This window comes from Mus musculus, chromosome 7 (assembly GCF_000001635.26).
Source record: "Mus musculus strain C57BL/6J chromosome 7, GRCm38.p6 C57BL/6J".
Lineage (NCBI taxonomy): Eukaryota > Metazoa > Chordata > Mammalia > Rodentia > Muridae > Mus > Mus musculus.
The window spans coordinates 99,963,581-99,982,160 of record NC_000073.6 but is presented as its reverse complement, the minus strand read 5'-3'; the positions used below and the strand labels follow the sequence as shown (position 1 = coordinate 99,982,160).

The 18,580-nt window shown below is 43.8% G+C and overlaps 1 protein-coding gene across 5 annotated transcripts in view; it reads left to right on the top strand.

Moving 5' to 3' along the window:
- Window positions 1–830: 830 nt before the first annotated feature.
- Window positions 831–18,580, top strand: part of Rnf169 (ring finger protein 169) — a 61,077-nt gene continuing 43,327 nt past the window's right edge. For 2 of the 5 annotated variants that reach the window (XM_006507185.4, XM_006507188.4), the window contains exon 1: window positions 831–2,189. In XM_006507185.4, the coding sequence (XP_006507248.1) occupies window positions 1,637–2,189 (553 nt within the window). In that variant the 5' untranslated portion in view covers window positions 831–1,636. Of the gene's footprint in view, window positions 16,920–18,580 lie in introns of all 5 variants that reach the window. The other 3 variants (NM_175388.3, XM_030241982.1, XM_006507187.4) reach the window with 3 other exon arrangements.

The window sequence follows — 18,580 nt, the reverse complement described above, 5'->3', positions numbered from 1 at the left end:
CTCAACCAAGGCTCCCTCCTATCAGATGACTCTAGCTTGTGTCAGGTTGACAGAAAACTAGCTAGCATACTCTCTGTACCACAAGCCTTCCTTGTCAGAACCAGGTAAAATGTCCCTGGGTAGGAAGTGAGCAAGTGCCCGGATAAAGGACAGCCCATCCAAGAACTCACTTCTGTGTCTGGCAGTATTCTGGCTGTCTGGGCCTTAGGCTGGGCCTCTGACTCTCTGGACATGATGTTTAGTTACTCACTGACCCTTTGTCAGTTGCTGTCTGTCCTTTACTTCCAGGTTCTCATCCTAAGGCTCCAGTCCCCCCCACCCCAACTTGGATTAATCACTCTGCTTTGAATCGGTTACCACCAACTGTGGACACTCTCATGACAACCTGGAGCTTCTAGATGCTTTCTTCTACATACAGTTGCTTAAAAATAATGTCTTTACAAAGCCTGTGATTTTCCATAAAGATAACATCTTGGTCCAAATGCACCTTAAGGTAAAAATAATAAACAAACAAACAAACAAATAAATAAATAAATAGGCAACACCCCGAGACTTGTTGTAGTACAGTCATCTTTCCATCAGGGGGAGCCATTCTTTTTCCTAAATCCTCTGTATCCAGAAAGGAAAATCACAGCAAAGTCTCAACACCTCTCCCTGGCTTAAACAGGAATGATGTGGTCAGAGCTGGCCGGTAGGAATGAACTCTAAGATCCATGGGACAAAGCTTATAGGAAGAGGGGTTGTGTGATGGCAGGTCAGTTTGCAGAAGTCACAGCTGCCAGCTAGGTGAAGAGATGAGGAGAAAGAAATCATGCAGTGGGCTTATGGAATGAAGAAGTGGGTGGGAACAGGCTGGAAATAGAGCCATTTTGGCCAGAAAATGACAAGACTATAAGTTAAAGATGCCTGGGCTGGGAGCGTGAGGACCCTTGAGATGGTTCTGTGAATAGAATGTGGGAAATAAGGGCTGTTTTGAAAGGATGGAGACATTAGGTTTGTGCACGGAGCATGCAGATATCCATAATGATAAATTCAATAACTCTGAACTGCAGATATTAGTGTGGGCTTTCATGGGGAAGAAAAGAGGAGACCAGGGAGTCATATAGACTGAGAAAAGAAAAGGCACAAGCTTACACAAGAGTATCTACATTTAAGTATCAAACACAGAAGTAATCTGAGGAGCAGGGTTTGTGTAATAAAGTATGCTTTTTTTTTTTGCCCCAGCCAAGGGAGGGGACTTCATAAAGGGATGTGGAGAGAGAGGGGCTGAAATGAGGGCTGGTCAGGTTGTTATTTCAACAATCACTCAAGACTTTTGGTCATGATAGGCCTCATGCTAATCACAACAAGCTGCTATGGCCCCGAGGAGAAAGCCCTTACCAAATGAAGTACTTCGACAAGTTTCTGGATAGCTCATATTTATAGTTCATTTTATAAAGTTCAGGGTCGCTCAAAAATTCCAAATAAATTCTTTCAGTCTCTCAAGATTCAGTGCTAGAAACTACAAAAACAGGAGGGCGGGCTGAAAGACCAGATATATAAAGAATAATCATTAAATATTAATAAGCAGTCTCCTCCTGCTAAGCGAAAGGCCCTAGGAGAAATATCCCCAGGCGGACTAGGTTCCCGCCCCCTCATGAATATGCAGATAGCTGTCCGCCGCGCACTGCCCCGCCCTCTACTCCTCTCCCACCGCAACCGACTCTCCCTTCAAACGGGAAACAAGATGGCGGCGGCAGGTCCGAGCACTCGGGCTTCTTCCGCTGCGGCCGCGGCAGCTCTGAGTCGGCGGGGCCGGAGGGGCCGCTGTGACGAGATGGCGGCAGCGAAAGCCGGGGCTCCGGGCCCGGCCTCCAGCCCCGCGTTGTTAGTGTTGCGGTCAGCGCCACGGCCGGAGGAGTCGGGCTGCACCGGGTGCCTGGAGACCCCGGGGGAAGTGGCGGCCCTGCCGTGCAGCCACTCGCGGTGCCGAGGCTGCGCCTCGCGCGCGGCGGGCCCGGGCTGCCGTCGCTGCCGTCCCCGCGGTTCGGGCTGGGCCCGCCGTCGGGCGCGCGACGACGGCCAGGCCGCCGCGGAGCTGATGGGCGAGCGCGCCCGTCGTGGACAGCCAGAACCCTGCCGCCCGCGCCGGGACGGGGGCGCGGCTGCCTCGGGGCCCAGGCCGGAGCCGGAGCCGCTCGCGGAGCCAGGTGGAGCCTCCCCTCGCCCCTGTGGGCTTCAGCCAGGCCCAGCCGCCGGGTCTGGCCTGGTGAGCGGGGTGGAGGGTCCCGGGCTCTGCTGCCGCGGGTGTGGAGAGTTCTGCTGGGGTCGCGACCGGGTTCTGCCCAGGCGCAGTATGTGTTGGTGAAGGTTGAACTTTGGAGCGAACTGTACGCGTGTTGAATTTGGAGGGGCAGTGAGGGGACCCCGCGCCTTGCGTAAGTCAGAAGTTTGGAAGGAAACAATTCCTGGAACAAGTTAGGGGCATGTTGAAGTTGGTGCGTGGAGGGGGAGGGGCCCTGGAGGATCCCAGCAGCGCTTGTTTCAGTGTTGGGCAGAGGGCTTGGGGTCGCGCGGTCTAGGAGGGATGTGTCTTCCAGGGCTGGAGAGAATGAGGTGTGGGATATCCCAGGCTCAGGGGGAGCTTTGCAGACTTGAGAGCAGAGTGGGTTTTGAGGATGAGCTCTCGTGTGAAGTTCTTTCTCATGCTATCTTGGGAAAAAAAAAAAAAAAATATATATATATATGCATGCTTAGCGCAGAGCTTGCCACACAGGATGAGATAAATGCCATCTATTTTGGTGATAATACTAATCATAAACGTTAGTGGTGCTTGATGAAGAAAGCTGGGTGGGATTTAAGTTTTGGAGACAAAGATTGGTTTGGCTGGGGGCTGTTTTCTGTCTTTCTATGTAAGTTTCATCTATGATGCTGGCAACTTAAAGGTCTGTTGTAGGACTCTTGGCCTGAACTCCTTTGCCTTTCTCACCGTCGGCAGCCCATCACTTGTTGGTGCTGAAGTCTGAGATAGAAAATTCCGTTTGTAACATGAACCGAGACCTAGGCTTCTTTGGTGCAAGCCTAAGCAACATACCTACAGCTGAGATTTTCAAGAACCGTGAATCAGGAAAAGCCATTTGCTAGCCCTTTTATGTTAGGAATTCTGCCTTACGTCGTTTTCAGCAGAAGGAAGGCATTGCTTTGTGTGTATATGAAAGTGCAGTTCCTAGAAACTGTAGAGTCCAGAATGCATCTATTTTTGGTTCAAGCAGAGACACCTGCCAAAGACACCTTGTTTTTCAGTCTAAGGGCTGAGATGCTCTGCATTTTACTTTCTGCGTTTCTTGTTATCCCTTCCAAAACCATCACAGTGCTCTTGGTTGTACCTTTATTTCTATTTTATAGGTGAAACTGAGGCCCAAAGAGATTAACTAACTTGTCTTATGATGAAAGTACAATTCCATATGATTTTCTCAATTTAGCTTGCTTTAATTTCTGAGATTATAAATATAAGCAATTTCTCTGGTCTCCCTACTACATTGACTATATGGTCAAATAGAATAGCAGTTCTCTTTATATATCTCTTGGAGCTGTTATGAAACATCCACCTTGAAATTTGAATTATGAAAGAATGCATTGCTTATTGATTTGTGTAAACTTTTCCCACTAAAAGAAATTTGTTTAAATAAAGGATAGGCTATTAGTGATTAAGGACATTTACCTAAAATGAGAATCCATAGGACTTGTTAAGTTACTTAGTATCTTTCAGTTATATGTGGGTCATAATGAAAAGTATTTTCCCTAAATTTACTTTTTGGATCATTGCAATCATATGTTTGTCCAGCTAAATAATTTTAGAAGAATAGAAAATACTGCCGAGCCAGTCATGGTGATGCAAACTTGGAATCTCAGTATTTGGGAAGTGGACTCTGGAGGGTCAGAAGTTCAAGGTTATTGGCATCATGGGAAGCCATTTAAAAAACAAAACTTAAAAAAAAGGAATTGCTGAGTAGGGCTTGGAAACTATCTTTTAGCATTGGTAGGTATTTACTGAAGTTATACACAATCTATTTTAATTAAAACTTTAACAACGGGGTGGGGGCAGCAAGAAGTCACCAGCAGTGCCAACCTAACAGTGAGTTCAGTTCAGGACTTCCGTAGTGAGGGCAGAGAACTGACTCTGAAAAGTTGTCCTTTGATCTCCACATGTGTGTGGTGGCATGTGCACCTACCTCCCAAAATAAATAAAGAAAAATGTAATAAATACAATGTTGAGTGTGTTAGGGCAAGCCTATAATCCCACAATTGGGAGGTAGAGACTAGAGAATAAATTCAAGATCCTTGAGTACATAATAAAATCCAGGCCAGTCTGGGCTACAGGAGGCTCTGTCTCAACAGAACAAAACCAATCTCAACAACCTTGTATCACTCGTGAGTTGAGGGAAATGGGAGAAAGTATTCATTCGGTGAATGTGCTTTCTTCCCATTTCCAGGGTCACCGGTGTTTTGTTTACTCTTTCACAGTTTGTGCATCTGCATGAAATCCAAATCAAAATAAAATACATATTTGCTATGCTATACACACTGTTCTCTGTGTGTGTGTGTGTTGTTACATGGGCACACAGGACAGAGGGATGTCAGATACCTTTCTCTCTGCCTGTGGTTCCCAACCTTCCTAATGCTTCCACTCTTTAATAAATTTCCTCATGTAGTAGTGATTCCCAACCATAAAGTTATTTTTGTTGTTCTTTCATAACTGTATGTTGCTACTATTATGAATTGTAATGTAAATATTTGTGTTTTCTGATGGTCTTAGGTGACCCCTGTGAAAAGGTTACTCAATCTGCAAAGGGGTTGAGGCTCACAGGCTGAAAACTACTGCTTTATGCCTTTCTGCTTTGAGATGAGGTCTCTGACAGAACTGGGAGCTCTTCATTTTGCTAGGTTGACTGGTCGGCAAGTTCTCACAGTCCCCCAGTCTGTCCCTCAATGCTGAAGTGACAGACACCTGTAACTGGGCCTGGCTTTTTTTTTATAGGGATTTGAACTTAGGTCATCCTTGCAGGTCAAGCACTTTTACCCACTGAGCCATCATCTCCCTAGCTTGTAAAGTTCTTTTTCTGTTTAATAATACATGCATACTAGAAGAGAAAATGTCTTTAGCCTTTTTACAGTTGTATGGCATTTTATTAAATGGATATAACATTATTTAGCTATCTATTGGTGAACATTTAAGTGGAATCTTATATTTTGCTATTTTTTTTAAACTTAAAAGTATATATGTATGAGTGTTTTGCCAGCATGGATTTTGTGTGTGTGTGTGTGTGTGTGTGTGTGTGTGTGTGCATGTGCGCGCTTGCCTAAAGTGGCCAGAAGAGGGTGTCGGGTTCCCTGGAATTGGTGTCATAGATTTTTGGGAACTGGTAGGTGGGTGGGTGCTGGGAACTGAGCTTGGGTCCCCTGGAAGAGTAGCTAGTGCTCTTAAGCACTGAGCCATCTCTCTCGACTCATAATTTTAAAAAAGTTGTTTTGTAACTGTATGCATTTCCATGGAGAAGTCACCCATAGCTTGAACAGATTTATAAAGAGTTTGCTAAAGAAAAGAAGAAGTTAAGGATGGTTTCATTCTGGGTCCTCATTGTTGCACAGAGAAAAGTGACAGGGAGGCAAGAACTACTAGTTAGAAGTTGCAGTGAGGTAGTAGATAAACAGAAGCTAACAGAGGGACACATTGTGTAAAAGACACAGTGCAGACTGTGGACAGGGGAAGGTTCATGTTGACTTTGTTTTGGTTTTTGATGAGATCTGAAGTTAGAGTCCAGCCAGCCTGAACTATTCTCCTGCTGCAGTTTCCTGAGTGCTGAGTGTGCAGGTGTGAGGCTCCTGATGGCTGTTAATGGAGGAGCCTGAAGTATTTGCATTGTGATTTCATGAGTAGAAACCTCAGCAGCAGGAGGGCATTTGTAGGCGCCCTAGCGAGTGTACCTCTTGGTGGTTTCTTACAGAACAGTTATGTACAGAAGGTGGGGTTGGCCTGCTTTGTGCGACTGTCCCTGGTGCAATGCTGTTTAAGTGAGAGTCTGTTGTGTTTGCTTGCTGGCTTGTTTAGTTGAGGCTAGGTTGTGTTGTGTTGCAGAGGCTGCTTTTGAACTCCTGCAGTCCGCCCACTTTCTTTTTTTTTTTTTTCCTGTGTTGAGACAGGACCTTGCCTGTGGAGCCTTGGCAGACAGTAAACTTGGGGACTTCCACCCTTTGTCGCCCAAGTGTGGGATTGAAGCATGGGCCACCATGCACAATTTATTTATTTTTAAAAAAGATTTCAAAATTCTCTTTTAGGGTTGTCTATGAAATATAAAAGTATAATTTGTGCTTGTTGAAATTTTGGTTGTGTTTTTGACATTTTTGTGGCTTGAAATTTATTTACTTTGAGACAGGGTATCACTGTGTATCCAGGCTGCTCTCAGACTCATAGCAGCCCCTTAGCCTTCTTAGTGTGCTGGCTTGCAGGTGTATACTACCACACCTGGCTTATTAGTTTTGTTGATCCGTAAAACCCTGTGTGTGAAGGCTACAGCAGTGATCATGTCAAGACTGGCTCTGAGCTGAACTTCACATTCTTTGAGGCTGTGCAGGTCCTTGTCTGTGAGGTTGTACTAAGCTTTGGTATTGTCTTGAACAGTATGCAGGGTTTATAATGAATAGCTACATTTTGTTAAGTATTTTTCATACCAGCAAACAAAATATAAAACTCTCTGTCATCCAATTTATATTCTAGATACAAAAGCATTCTAATGTGTTGATTTTAAAAATATGTACTACACAGGTGTAAATAGTTTTAGAACTATAATAATTGTATTTAAGTCATATTGAAAATGATTAAAGAATTTTGACTTAAAGCCAAAAGAGCTTCTAAATTATACTGTCTTTGATCTTGAAAATGGAACTTTTTAGCTTTTAGGATAATTCTTTTTCTTCCACTATAGGTAATGATTAAAGTAATAAGCTAGACAAAGGCTGATAACAATTTTAAGCTGGCAGACTTTTTTTCTTTTTTTGTCTTAAAATCAAATTTCAAAAATATAGTAGATGATAGGGTTCATACTGTCTCATTTATCCTTCCTTTGTATCTCACAGTCTCCACACAAACATCCCTGTTCACACTTCCTGCTCACTTATGATTAACACACACTTTAAACATTTGTTTTCTGTGAAAAGCCAATAGTTCTGGTCTGTTATTCAATTGTCAGACAACATCTGCTAAGCGTGTTGCCTAAATTCCTTGTAGGACGAGTACATAATGCAATTATGTGATGGTGTAAAAGGACAGGGCTTTCTCTGGTCTGTAGGGCTTGTTTCAGACTATCTGAGGTGACTCATCCCTTTCCCTAATGACGAAATGAGCATATACCATTGTGTTGCACTAAAGCAGACTCCATGTGCCTCACACTTGCTGATGTGCCCTACAAAGCTCATGTTGACATTACCTCACCATCTACTGACCCCGGAAATGAATTACCACTGAAGGAATTAATTCCTCAGCTCTTGGGAGTCAAACTGAACAGCAGGAATGCAGGTGGTATCGGCTTCCTTCCTCTCACTTCTGCTCCCTGGCATCCAGTTGATTTAGAAGCGTTGCCCGCCTTGAGTTCATTTATATGTGACTTGGCTTGACAATATGGTAATCCATTTTAGTCACATTTTGTTTGAATAATGTAATTAATGATTATTTGGTTCCTATTAGTTAGGACACAGTGTCCAGAAGAGGGTGGAAGGTCGGGGACAGACTTGTTGGGCGACGGTGGACTTTGGATGCCCTGTCAAAGGGTGAGGATGCACTAAGGAAAGAGGAGCCTCTTTTGCATTTCACATGTGTTGGAAACCCCAGTTGTCTTTGAAAGATGGTAGACTGTACATAACCAAACAAATGGGGAATACAGAACAGGGACTTCACACATTCCTGAGGTTGCTGGGAGACAGTAGTCAACAGACATGGAGCTATCTAAACCGTTAAGCCCTGTGCCCACAGTGTTTTACCCTGTAGTAGGCTCAAGGGACTCAGTGAAGCCAGAGTGAGTGAGAAGGTTCTGTTTTAAAGACTTGTGCATAGCTCAGGGTCTTCATGGGCTGTGTTCCCTGTGAAGGGATTAGCAAACAGACAAACAAACAACTACCCTCGGTCACAAAGAGAGAACAAAAAAATCTTGTCTTGATTTGCCTGGGCTTTTTGCACAGCGGAAATTAAAAAACAAAAACAAAAAAAAAAGCTTTCCTAAAAAACAAATCATAGGATATGTAGCTCACTCACATTTAAGATGTGAAAGATTTTGCTTGGTTCAGATAGCCTTATGGTGAGGAATTAGTATTAAAAAGATATATCTCCAGCTAGTGAACTATGCACATCACATGGCACATGGAGAAACTAAAGCAAGATTTTCAGGAACACTCTCCTACCCAGACGGTCCAGGGTCCTTCCAGAAGGAAGAGGCCCAGCTGTGGGTAAACTCAGTGGAACGACAGTTTGAGCCCCCAGGGACCCACAGACAGGAGAATCCATACACAGGAAGCGAGGACTGGAGTGTAGAGTGTCAGTTCACAGGATAATTAAAATAGCATAGTTCAAAATCGACACCCCAATGAACGGACATGGTTCAGGACTAAAGGTATTCCAGAATGGAGGATCTTTTATATACAATAAAGATATCCAGAACTGAACACCTCAGTGAGTGAACAAGACAGGAAATAATCTGTAGAACTCACTGTGATGGAAGCCTCTAGTCAGTGAGGCTGCAGCTCAGCAAGGCAAACCGGGCTCTAAAGTGGCCTAGTGTGTGAGGAAACGCCCAGAAAATAGAAAGAGAACTGAAGAGATTGATCAGGAAGCTCCAAGGGTTAACCCGGGGGTGGGGAGTGGGGAAAGAAGATAGAGTGAAGGGGTTATAGACTGTGAAGATGTGACGACTTGAGATGATTTCAGAATGAATACCCCCTCTCTCTCAAGATTTATTTATTATTATACATAAGTACACTGTAGCTGTCTTCAGACACCAGAAGAGGGCATCAGATCTCATTATGGATGGTTGTGAGCTACCATGTGGTTGCTGGGATTTGAACTCAGGAAAAAGCAGTCAGTGCTCTTAACCTGCTGAGCCATCTCGCCAGTCCAACCCTGTCTCTTAAGACTCATGAAGTCCAGCAAGAATTGGAAACACCCAGGGCCCCTATAACTAAACACATTGTGGTGGAACTGCAGAACATCAAATCCCCTGGCTGGGGATTGGGCCCAGTTTCTAAGTTACAAAACCAAATAGCCCAGGAAAGTTAGAACAATAATAGCAGGTCAAGTCCAAACAAAGGAGGTACAAAATAGGAAAGAATGGTGACATTCTCATCTGAGGCACTGGTCTTCCCTGTAAGATGGAAGGAAGACAGTGCAGCTTTTCCAGCAGTGCGTATCTGCCTCAGGGGAACTCACAGGTACGCGTCCTCACACCATTCATCTCCAACTGCAGAACTGGGAAAAGTGAACAGTTTCCTTGAGATAAATTATGGGTCACTTCTGTAACTGTTACTATAACGAATGAGCAAAGACCCTATGTATCGTCATGAATAAATCTTGAAAAACTGTGTAGTGGAAAGTTACAAAAGGCTCTAGCTGATGCCATTTATACAAATAAGGTGCACACAAAGGTGGGCTTATTTGAATGGGCAGAGGTCTGAGAGATGAAAAGTCAGCAATATCTACTATTCTTTCTGGCAGTTAGGTGTCGAGAGAAAGAAACTGAGGCATAAGAAGGCAGGGAGAGTCCACTTCTACAGAAGAGCAAAGCAGGTTTGACTCAGGACTCAAGGTGCTTTTGGAGAGTCCCCGTTCTTGGGATTATGGTAGAACTTGAGAGCCTAATTGACAGAGACCACCTTTCCCCATTGCCAGGTACTGCAGGAAGGACAAGCTGTCCATTTGTTTATGAATTGCTGCTGGTTTCCAGTTGCTGGTAGAAAGGAGTTAATGGTTAAGGAAGGTCAGGGCCAGGCCTACCTAGTAAATTAACAGTGACAAAGTGCTTATGTGCCAAGAATTGGTCTCTCCCTCCCTTCCTCTCTCCCACCCCCTTTGTGTGTGTGCCCATGCACATGTGTGCACTTGTATTTATCGAGGCTAGAGGACAGCCTCAGTGTCATTCCTTAGAATCTATCCAGCTGGGGTCTCTTGTTTTATTGATTACTATAGGTTGGCTGGCTAGAAATCTGCAGGGGTCATCCAGCCGCCACCGCCCCAGTGCTGGTATTACAAATGCATGCCACCTTTTCACATAGGTTCTGAGGATCAAACACGGGCCTCCTGCTCACAAGACAAACGCTTCACTGACATTTGCCCACTTTTTGTTCATTTTAGCTCTAGATATGGAAGGTGATCCCTAAATTGTTAAGCTGTTGTACTATGTGGTTATTGGCATCTAAACATGAATAGTCATTTCTTTTCTCTCTCAGAGTAACATCTTTTAGTTTGTTTGTGAGTAATACACATAAATATGTTTATTTCCTATACTAGTTTTTGTGTGTGTGTGTTTCAGTTTTCTGGTCCATAAAGAGTAAACATCACAAGCTGTACTGGGTTGCTGTAAGATGTAGGTAGGAATGATGTGTGAAAACACTTAGTGTAGAGCCCAGCATGTAAGCACTAGTCAATGTCAGTTTACTAGGTAGCTGTTCCTGACTGGGTCGATCGGCCTCAGGTCTGTGTGTATAGCTTAATCCTCTGAGTGCTGTAGCCTGCTTTAAATTCTGCACTCACTCTCCCTTTATCACTTCTCTGACGTTGGTGGAGGTGCTAGGTGTTCGCTTTCTTCTGCGTAAATGGCTGTAGTAATGGCAACAGCCCCTGGGGAGTATTGCAAGGGTTCAATGAGATATTCAATATAATGTTTAGCAGTGATATTTAAACAGTAAAACCACTTTGAAAAGGGAGATGGAATAATACTTCACGTTTTTATGAGATTTTAATTTTATGAGATTCCCGGTATGAGCGAGTATTTCTTGAGCTCTTTTTCTTCTGTTTGTTTATTTTGTCTGGTGTGTTAGTTTTTCTTTTATCTTTTTATATTTTATTTTCTAATGAGAGATGGAGGGAGTTCTGGAAGTAATAGATGGAGGAAAAACCATAATCAGGATATATTATGTAAGGGGGAAAATCTATTTTCAATAAAAGGGGGAGGAGCAGAATAGACATTAGCATAGTGAGTGATTTATGTTGTACACATGAATTTGACATGATCTGAGGAATGAGGTAAAATGTTTCTTACTGTGAATTGTGTTTTTAAAAGTTTGAAAGTTACTGGCTAGCAGTCCATAGTATTTTCAGTAATGTTAGCTACTTTTTAGAACCTTTTTATTTCCAATAGATACCTACCATAAAAACTCACTCTCTCTCTCTCTCTCTCTCTCTCTCTCTCTCTGTGTGTGTGTGTGTGTGTGTGTGTGTGTGTGTGTTTGGAAATCTGGTGCACAGATGTCTTCACATTTGCTAGAGAAAATGATTAGGTTTTGCAGTTTATAGGACTAAGTTTATTGGTGACTAGGTTTGAGCTAACATGCTGAGATCAGGACTGAGGTGTGGGGAGGGTACCTGATGTCTGTGGTGCTCTACCTGGCACCCAGTAGGTTCTTAAGTATGTTCTGGATGAATGGGAAGACTGTCTTTAGTAGAGCCTAAATTCAGAATGTCTCTACTTTAATACCAACCTGATAGAGTCATAGACAGATTTGTCTGTTTTGTTGAATTTCATAAGCAGTCATAAGACTTATGTTTTTTAAGTTTATCCACATTTATAACTTGACTATAACGTTTAGGTTGATGTCAGATGCTGACTGAGTCCTGCAGGCTACCTGTGGACGGAGCGAGAAGGGAGAAGGGCATTCTGCAAATGTGCCCTCAGGCCACCGCTTCTATTTCAGCCTCTGAGGCTCAGCAGGGTTCTCATGTAGTTACACTTTTACTGAGATCAGAAGGATTGTAAAATGCATATATGGTTAGCTATAGCTTCTACTCTCAACTAAAGAGTAACTTTTTTGTATACTGAAAAGTATTCTGGAAGAAAGATAGTATTGAAAAGTAGTGGATCTGAATGAATTCTGTTACAGAGCCCTGTTGTAGCTGAGGCTTTGGGCAAGCTTCTTAAACTCTGCACTTAAATTTCATTTGTAACTTTGAATAATGGTTGCATTGGAGTGCGTGTGGATTAGATAAGATGGCTTATGTCAGGTGCATAGAGCAAGTAAACACCTAACGTTAGCCTTTATTAATTGTTTGTTAATGTATTCATTGATTATTGTGCCAAGCAGGCAGCTAGTTCTTAGGGACACACACAGATTAGTAAATTCCCAAGCTTCTGTGAGGAAAGCTGCGACACTCGTTATGACAGTGAGTGTGCAGAGTGGATGTGTGGAGAGCAGAACCTAGCTATGGAGACACTTAGAAGTCATTTGCATTCAGGACGGGAGAACTGACCACTGCAAAGCATGGTGAAGCAAGTGACGACTTTATGTAAGCATGGTTAACGAGGATGTATTTTTGTCAAGACTTTTTACTTGCTGTCCTAGTCAGCTCTAACTGTCAAGTTGATTATCTAGAATTATCTGAGAGGAAAACATTGATTGAGGAATTGCCCAGATCAGATGGGTCTGTGGGCATTTTTGTGGGGGATATTTGGTAATTAATTGATACAGGAGGGCTCAGCTCACTGTGGATGGCACCATCCCCACCAGGTGCTTCTGGACCATGTTAGAAAGGTAGCCAAGCATGAGCCTGGGACTGAGCCAGGGAGTAAGCTTGCAAGCAGAGTTCCCCATGATTCCTGTTCCAAATCCTTATCCTGACATTGCTCACATATAGACTGTGACCTGGAAACAGAAGCCATAGGACCGCTTCTCCCCTCGGTGGGTTTGGTCAGGGTGTTTTATCACAGCAACAGCAAGGAAACGAGAGCTTGTATAAATGTGTGGCTCGTGTGCACCCAAGTGTTGTGAGTCTCAGAGTCTGGGAAATGTCTACTGCATCACAATTTTTCATGCATCTGTCTTGTAGAGTGTGAAATTTAGTAACTCTGCATCTCTGCTTCTTGTGATTCTCTCTCAATGCAGATGCTCTGACAGAATTTAGCAGGCTTGTTAATGTAGATGAAGGATTTGTCAGATGTAGGCATTGCTCATTACTAGCAGGAAAGTTTTGGAGGTGAAAGAATTAGCATTTGTGGAATTTACTTCACCTATATGCTAAGGCTTTGTGCTGTGTTTAATGGAGAACTCCTACTATGTGTAAGGCACTGGACTAGGTGCCTAGAAGGGTGGACTTGAGAGCACAAGTGTATTAAACAGAGGAATGCTGAGGGAGCACTGCACTGATCCTTTGCACTGGATGAGTATGTTTCATTCTGCTGGGGGAGAACGCATTGTAAGAAGCTTTAGGGGTGGCGGAGCGATGAGAGCACAAAGGACGGCACTTGCTGGTTATTCGTTCCCATCTTTCCAGCGGGAGCAGATCCTGTAACGACACGTGAGATACTCTGCCCAGATTTGTGTTTCAGTGAAGCTTGTATTTTGGTTTTAGAGATCCTTAGTTCTTAGACTAAGTATAATTGTCTTTGCACAGTGGAGTGTGAACTGCTGTGCGTTTGTACTGTTTCACCATCCTTGGGTAACACGGCAGCCTGCTTGGGCACTTTTTAAAGCATTTGGTACAGTAGTTGAATGAAATCAACCACAGAAACAACATCAACCACAGCAACCAAAGAACCCATAGAATGGCCTGAATTGAGAACTAAAAACAAGATTGCAGAAACAGATAGTCTAAGTCTGTTGAAAGGGAGCAGAGAAACCAGTGCCTGTGGGGATAAGAACTTAAGCTTTCCTTGTAAGAGAGGTGAGTCAAGTCACCAACAGATGTGTTAGGCTTCTGTGTTATGGTGGAGGGGAGAACTTGCTGGTGCCAGAGACTTTGAGTAGAGAAAACTGAATGTGGAAGTTTATATTCTCATTAGATATTCAACCAACGCTTTCGAAGGCACTGAATGACAGTTGGTGTCTTAGCTAAGGTTTCTACTGCTGTGAAGAGACACCATGACCTCAGCAAGTCTTATAAAGGAAAACATTTAATTGGGACTGGCTTACAGGTTCAGAGGTTCAGTCCATTATTAATATGGTGGGAAGCATGGCAATATACAGGCAGACATGGTGCTGGAGAAGGACTGGAGAGATCCAAAGGCATCAAGAGACTATGTGCCACACTGGGTGTACCTTGTGCATATAAGACCTCAAAGCTCGCCCCCACAGTAACACACTTCTTCCAGCAAGGTCTCACATATTTCAACAAGGCCATACCTCCCTCCCAGTTGGTGCCACTCCCTTTTGGTCTGTGGGAGCCAATTATGTTAAAACTACCACATTTGGATATATGTCAGGAGATCCTCTCTCTATCGCATCCCTAGGTAGTGAGGCAGATCCAAGCCTCTGTAGCAAGTATGATACATGCTAGTGCGTTTATAGACTGCTCTCAGCCGGGTTGGTAATGTATTTCTCTCTGGGTTAGTAGGAAAGCTTTGGAAAAGAGAAGGCAGAGAAAGGGTTTGAGGTATGGGTAGAGAATCATCACACAGTGAAGGAGAGAAACAAGTGTGAAGTCACAGTGTAAATCAAGTTAGGAATAGTGGCGTGGGTGAGAGCTAGGGACCGACTTACAGGAAGGGTAGAGGATATAGCTCGAGTGGTAGGGTTGGGGTCCTGTTGCATATGTGTTAGAGGGGGTTAAAAGCTACCAAAACTTACTCGTTAGGAGGATGATAGTGTCATGTCGCTTTATACAGAACTAAATGTTGAGGCTGTGGAAACAGTGTTGAGGATATATGGGAGACAAAGAGTTTGAGAAACAGGGAGCCTGCCATTGGGTGTGCACATACACTGTTTTCAGTAATGCTGGAAGATGAGATGAGATGAACTGTTAAGACAGAGCCATTTTATGGTTAAAGAATCAAATTAGCAAGGATGAATACTGGAGGTAAATCTAGGAGAGGGTACAATTGAATGCAAGTCGGTTTGGTTCTGGATCCCGGACTGTTTCTAACTTAGGAATCATTTTGCTAATGGTTGTTGTCTTAGTCAATGTCCTATTGCTATTATAAAGGAAAACATTTAATTGGGTCTGGCATACATTCTTAAGTTTAGTCCATTATCATCATGGCAGGGGGCATGGTGGCATGCAGGCAAACCTGGTGCTGGAGAGGCAGCTGAGAGTTCTACATCCAGATCAGCGTGGGGGGTGGGGTGGGGAGGAGGACCTGGCTTGAGCATTTGAAACCTCATCGCCCACCCCCAGTGACACACTTCCCCCAACAAGGTCACACCTCTAATAGTGCTACTCCCTGTGAGCCTATGGGGGTCAATTATATTCAAATCCACAATTGTGAATGATATTTTGCCTCACATGGCAGCAGAAATCGAAAGCTGTTTTTCCATGGTGGTGGTGGCTGTGTTGCTGTGGACACCTGAGGATAAGAGCTCTGAGGCCCAAGCCCTTCACTGTGGCTGCTTCTGAGCCCTGTGCCTACATCTGATCCTGTGGCTCTTTAATCATAGACTTTACTGATGGTCCATCACAGGTTGCCTAACAAGAAAATGGCGTCTTGGGGGTTGTTTTTAGACTCAGCATGGAAGTCTTATTTGCTTGACTATTTCTATTTCTGCTTTTGCAAGTCTGTCTGACCTTCCTTGTGTATTCCCAGGGCCTATGTCTCTGTTGTGACAGTCACTCAGTAATCATTGCTCCAACTTCATCCCTCCCACCCCTGCCACTCTCAGAGGCATGTCATGTCACTTTGCACTTTAGATGCAGAGATACATTGTTTTGTGTCTAACCCCCGGGGTCTAGTCCCGCCTTTAGGCCTCCTCAGCAGCCATTTCCAGCCTTCTCCACTCAGCATCGTCTTCCCTTGCTGTCTAGCGCATGCATCCTATGTTCCGCTCTAGTTCACAGTGCACTCACACAGTTTACGAGTGGCTTTCTTGGCTTTGCTAGAATGTTTTCTTGATCCCTGCCATAACTAACCCCTTGCAGGGAGCCTGGCCCTTTTGATTATGTTAGCGCCTGTTGGTCCTTTCTTTTCCCTTCAGATTTATTCCTGTGTCTGCATTTGCCATATAATTACTTCATCTCATAATTTGAAAAAAATAGTTGGGTCTCATTTGTGCTTTTATCATGAAATTGTGTTTTACTTACAGTGCTTATGAAGTATGTGGATTTTAAATTCTTCTGGGTACAGTGGAACAGATTGTAGCAGACAAAGACTCCTGCTGAGAATAACTAGAAGAGCCTTATTTAAAAAAAAAAAAAGAAAAAGAAAATCCACATGAGAGCACTGTAAGGTTGCCAAGGCAGCCAGAGCTTCAGATTTGGATTCTTGGTGAGGGGAGGAAGCAGCTAGTGAGAAGCAGAGAGTCAGCTGTGCTCTCCTCGTGGGCCTGAGGAGATAGAAAAGTGTAGCTCAGGGCGCCAGGCAGCCAGACTCGAGAGGCCAGGACCCTAGTAAGGAGGAGCATGGCCCCACCTCCTGACCCTTGGAGCATCTGCTGGTTAAAGTGGGTAGGGTAAAAAGGCTGGGGAGCCTCACAGAAGCCTTGGAGAAACAGGCGGCCTTAGCGTTCCTTCAGGGTAGAGGAAGAAAATGCCCGGGAGCTCCTGAGGAAGACAGGCCTGATGAATGCTGGGATCTTCGTTGGACCCCTGTGGGGTGTGCACAAGGGCAGAGTCAAGTTTACAGTCTGGAAACTGCAGGCAGTTTGGAGTCTGTTCATGTTCTCTTTAGGTTGTGGGGTGATTTACGTTCATTCTGACTGCTGTTAGGGAACATGGCGAGCCTCAGCAGGGAGATGATGTCATCCAGAGCTGCTGTGAGGTAGGTGTGTATTAATCATGCTGATTTGGATGGCATTGCTTTCTTGGTGTCCTCCACCCCCTCTGGCTCTTACATTCCTTCCTTCTGTCTCTTCTTCTTAGGGTTCCCTGAGCCCTGAGGGAGGGATTTGATGGAGCCTTGCTGTTTAGGGCTGAGTATTCCAGGCTCTCTTATTCTCTGCATAATGTCTGGTCATGGTCTCTGTGTTTGGCCCATTTGCTGCAGGAGGGAGCCTTTTTGCTGATGGCTGAGCAAGGCAGTAGTGTTTGATTTTACCCTAGGTCGTGGGCTATAATAATTTCCTATGTCCTTTGTCTGTTAGAGGTGTGTGTGTGTGTGTGTGTGTGTGTGTGTGTGTATTTTAGTATGTGAGAGCACAGAATCTGATTTCCAGGGTTTCAATCATGTTTTTCATACACTACTGGGACACAGGCAAATTATACTCTCTGTACCTCAGTTTCCTTCTTTGGAAAATGGTGATAAAGGCGCATTACAGAGACATTATGATGAGTGAGTTAGGCATGGGCCTGGCATATCCTATATTTGGCTCCTATTAAAGGATGGTTTATTTTAACCTGGTAAGGGTGGACGGTTGAGAGCATTTCAGGCATAGATGTGGGACAGAATGTGGTTTAGCCAGGAGCCATAAACTGTAAGGAAGGAGTGAGGTGATGTAAAACTGCGGAGGTGGCAGAGACTGTGCCCCGTGACTGACTCTTACACTGTATTGAAATATAAGTGGTGTGGAACCAGCTCTGGTAGTTAGAGACAATTATCCCTTATGTTTGAAGAGAGTGCAACACTCTCTAGTTAAACATTTTGTGGTAGATATTAATTTAGCCATGTATTTGAATGGTGGTAAATAACTCACCAAACACGTTTACAGCTTACAACCTTTTAGAATCATCGTTTTATGTCATGTCTGTAGTTTTGAGATGTGGTTGTAATATTGTAAAATTACAAATGACAAATTACAAGGACAAATGGCTAGTCAGAATATTCACATTAAGACATAATAGGTTTTAAGACTCAAGAAATCCAAAATTCTCCTTGAACTAGTGTTAACTAGTAAGCTGGATTGTTTTTTCAATGCCCCAAAAGCAGAGAAGAAATCATTGCTAGAGCATTGCAATGCATGTTAGAGCACTGGTTTAATGCAAAGACTAAATTTTTCAAAACTACTAAGTATCTGGATTTCTGTAACTAATTTCTACCACCAAATAGGGAGTTAGAGATAGTGTTAAAAAAAAAAAAGAAATCCAAAATTCTCTTTTGTTCTGCTACCTTCATAAGAAATTAAACTTTGTGAGAGGGGACACTCAGGCATGTTCAGGGACTAGCGGACAGTTGACTTTGGCCTTTGGAATTGGTAAGCTAGCATCTTCCAGTAGAGTAGAGTAGGGTTCTTTTTTTCTAATACTGCATTGAAGGAATAGAGAGATGGTTCCATGGTTAAGAGCACTGGTCTCTTACAGAGGATTCAGGTTCACTTCTGAGCACCCACATGGCGGCTCACTATTGTCTGTGATTCCCATTTCAGAGGATCCAGTGTCCTCTTCTGGCCTCCACAAGCAGATGCATGGTGCACAGATAGACGTGCAAACAGAACATCCATGCACAGTAAATAAAAATAAAAAAGTCTACATTGAATGTGGGTGTTT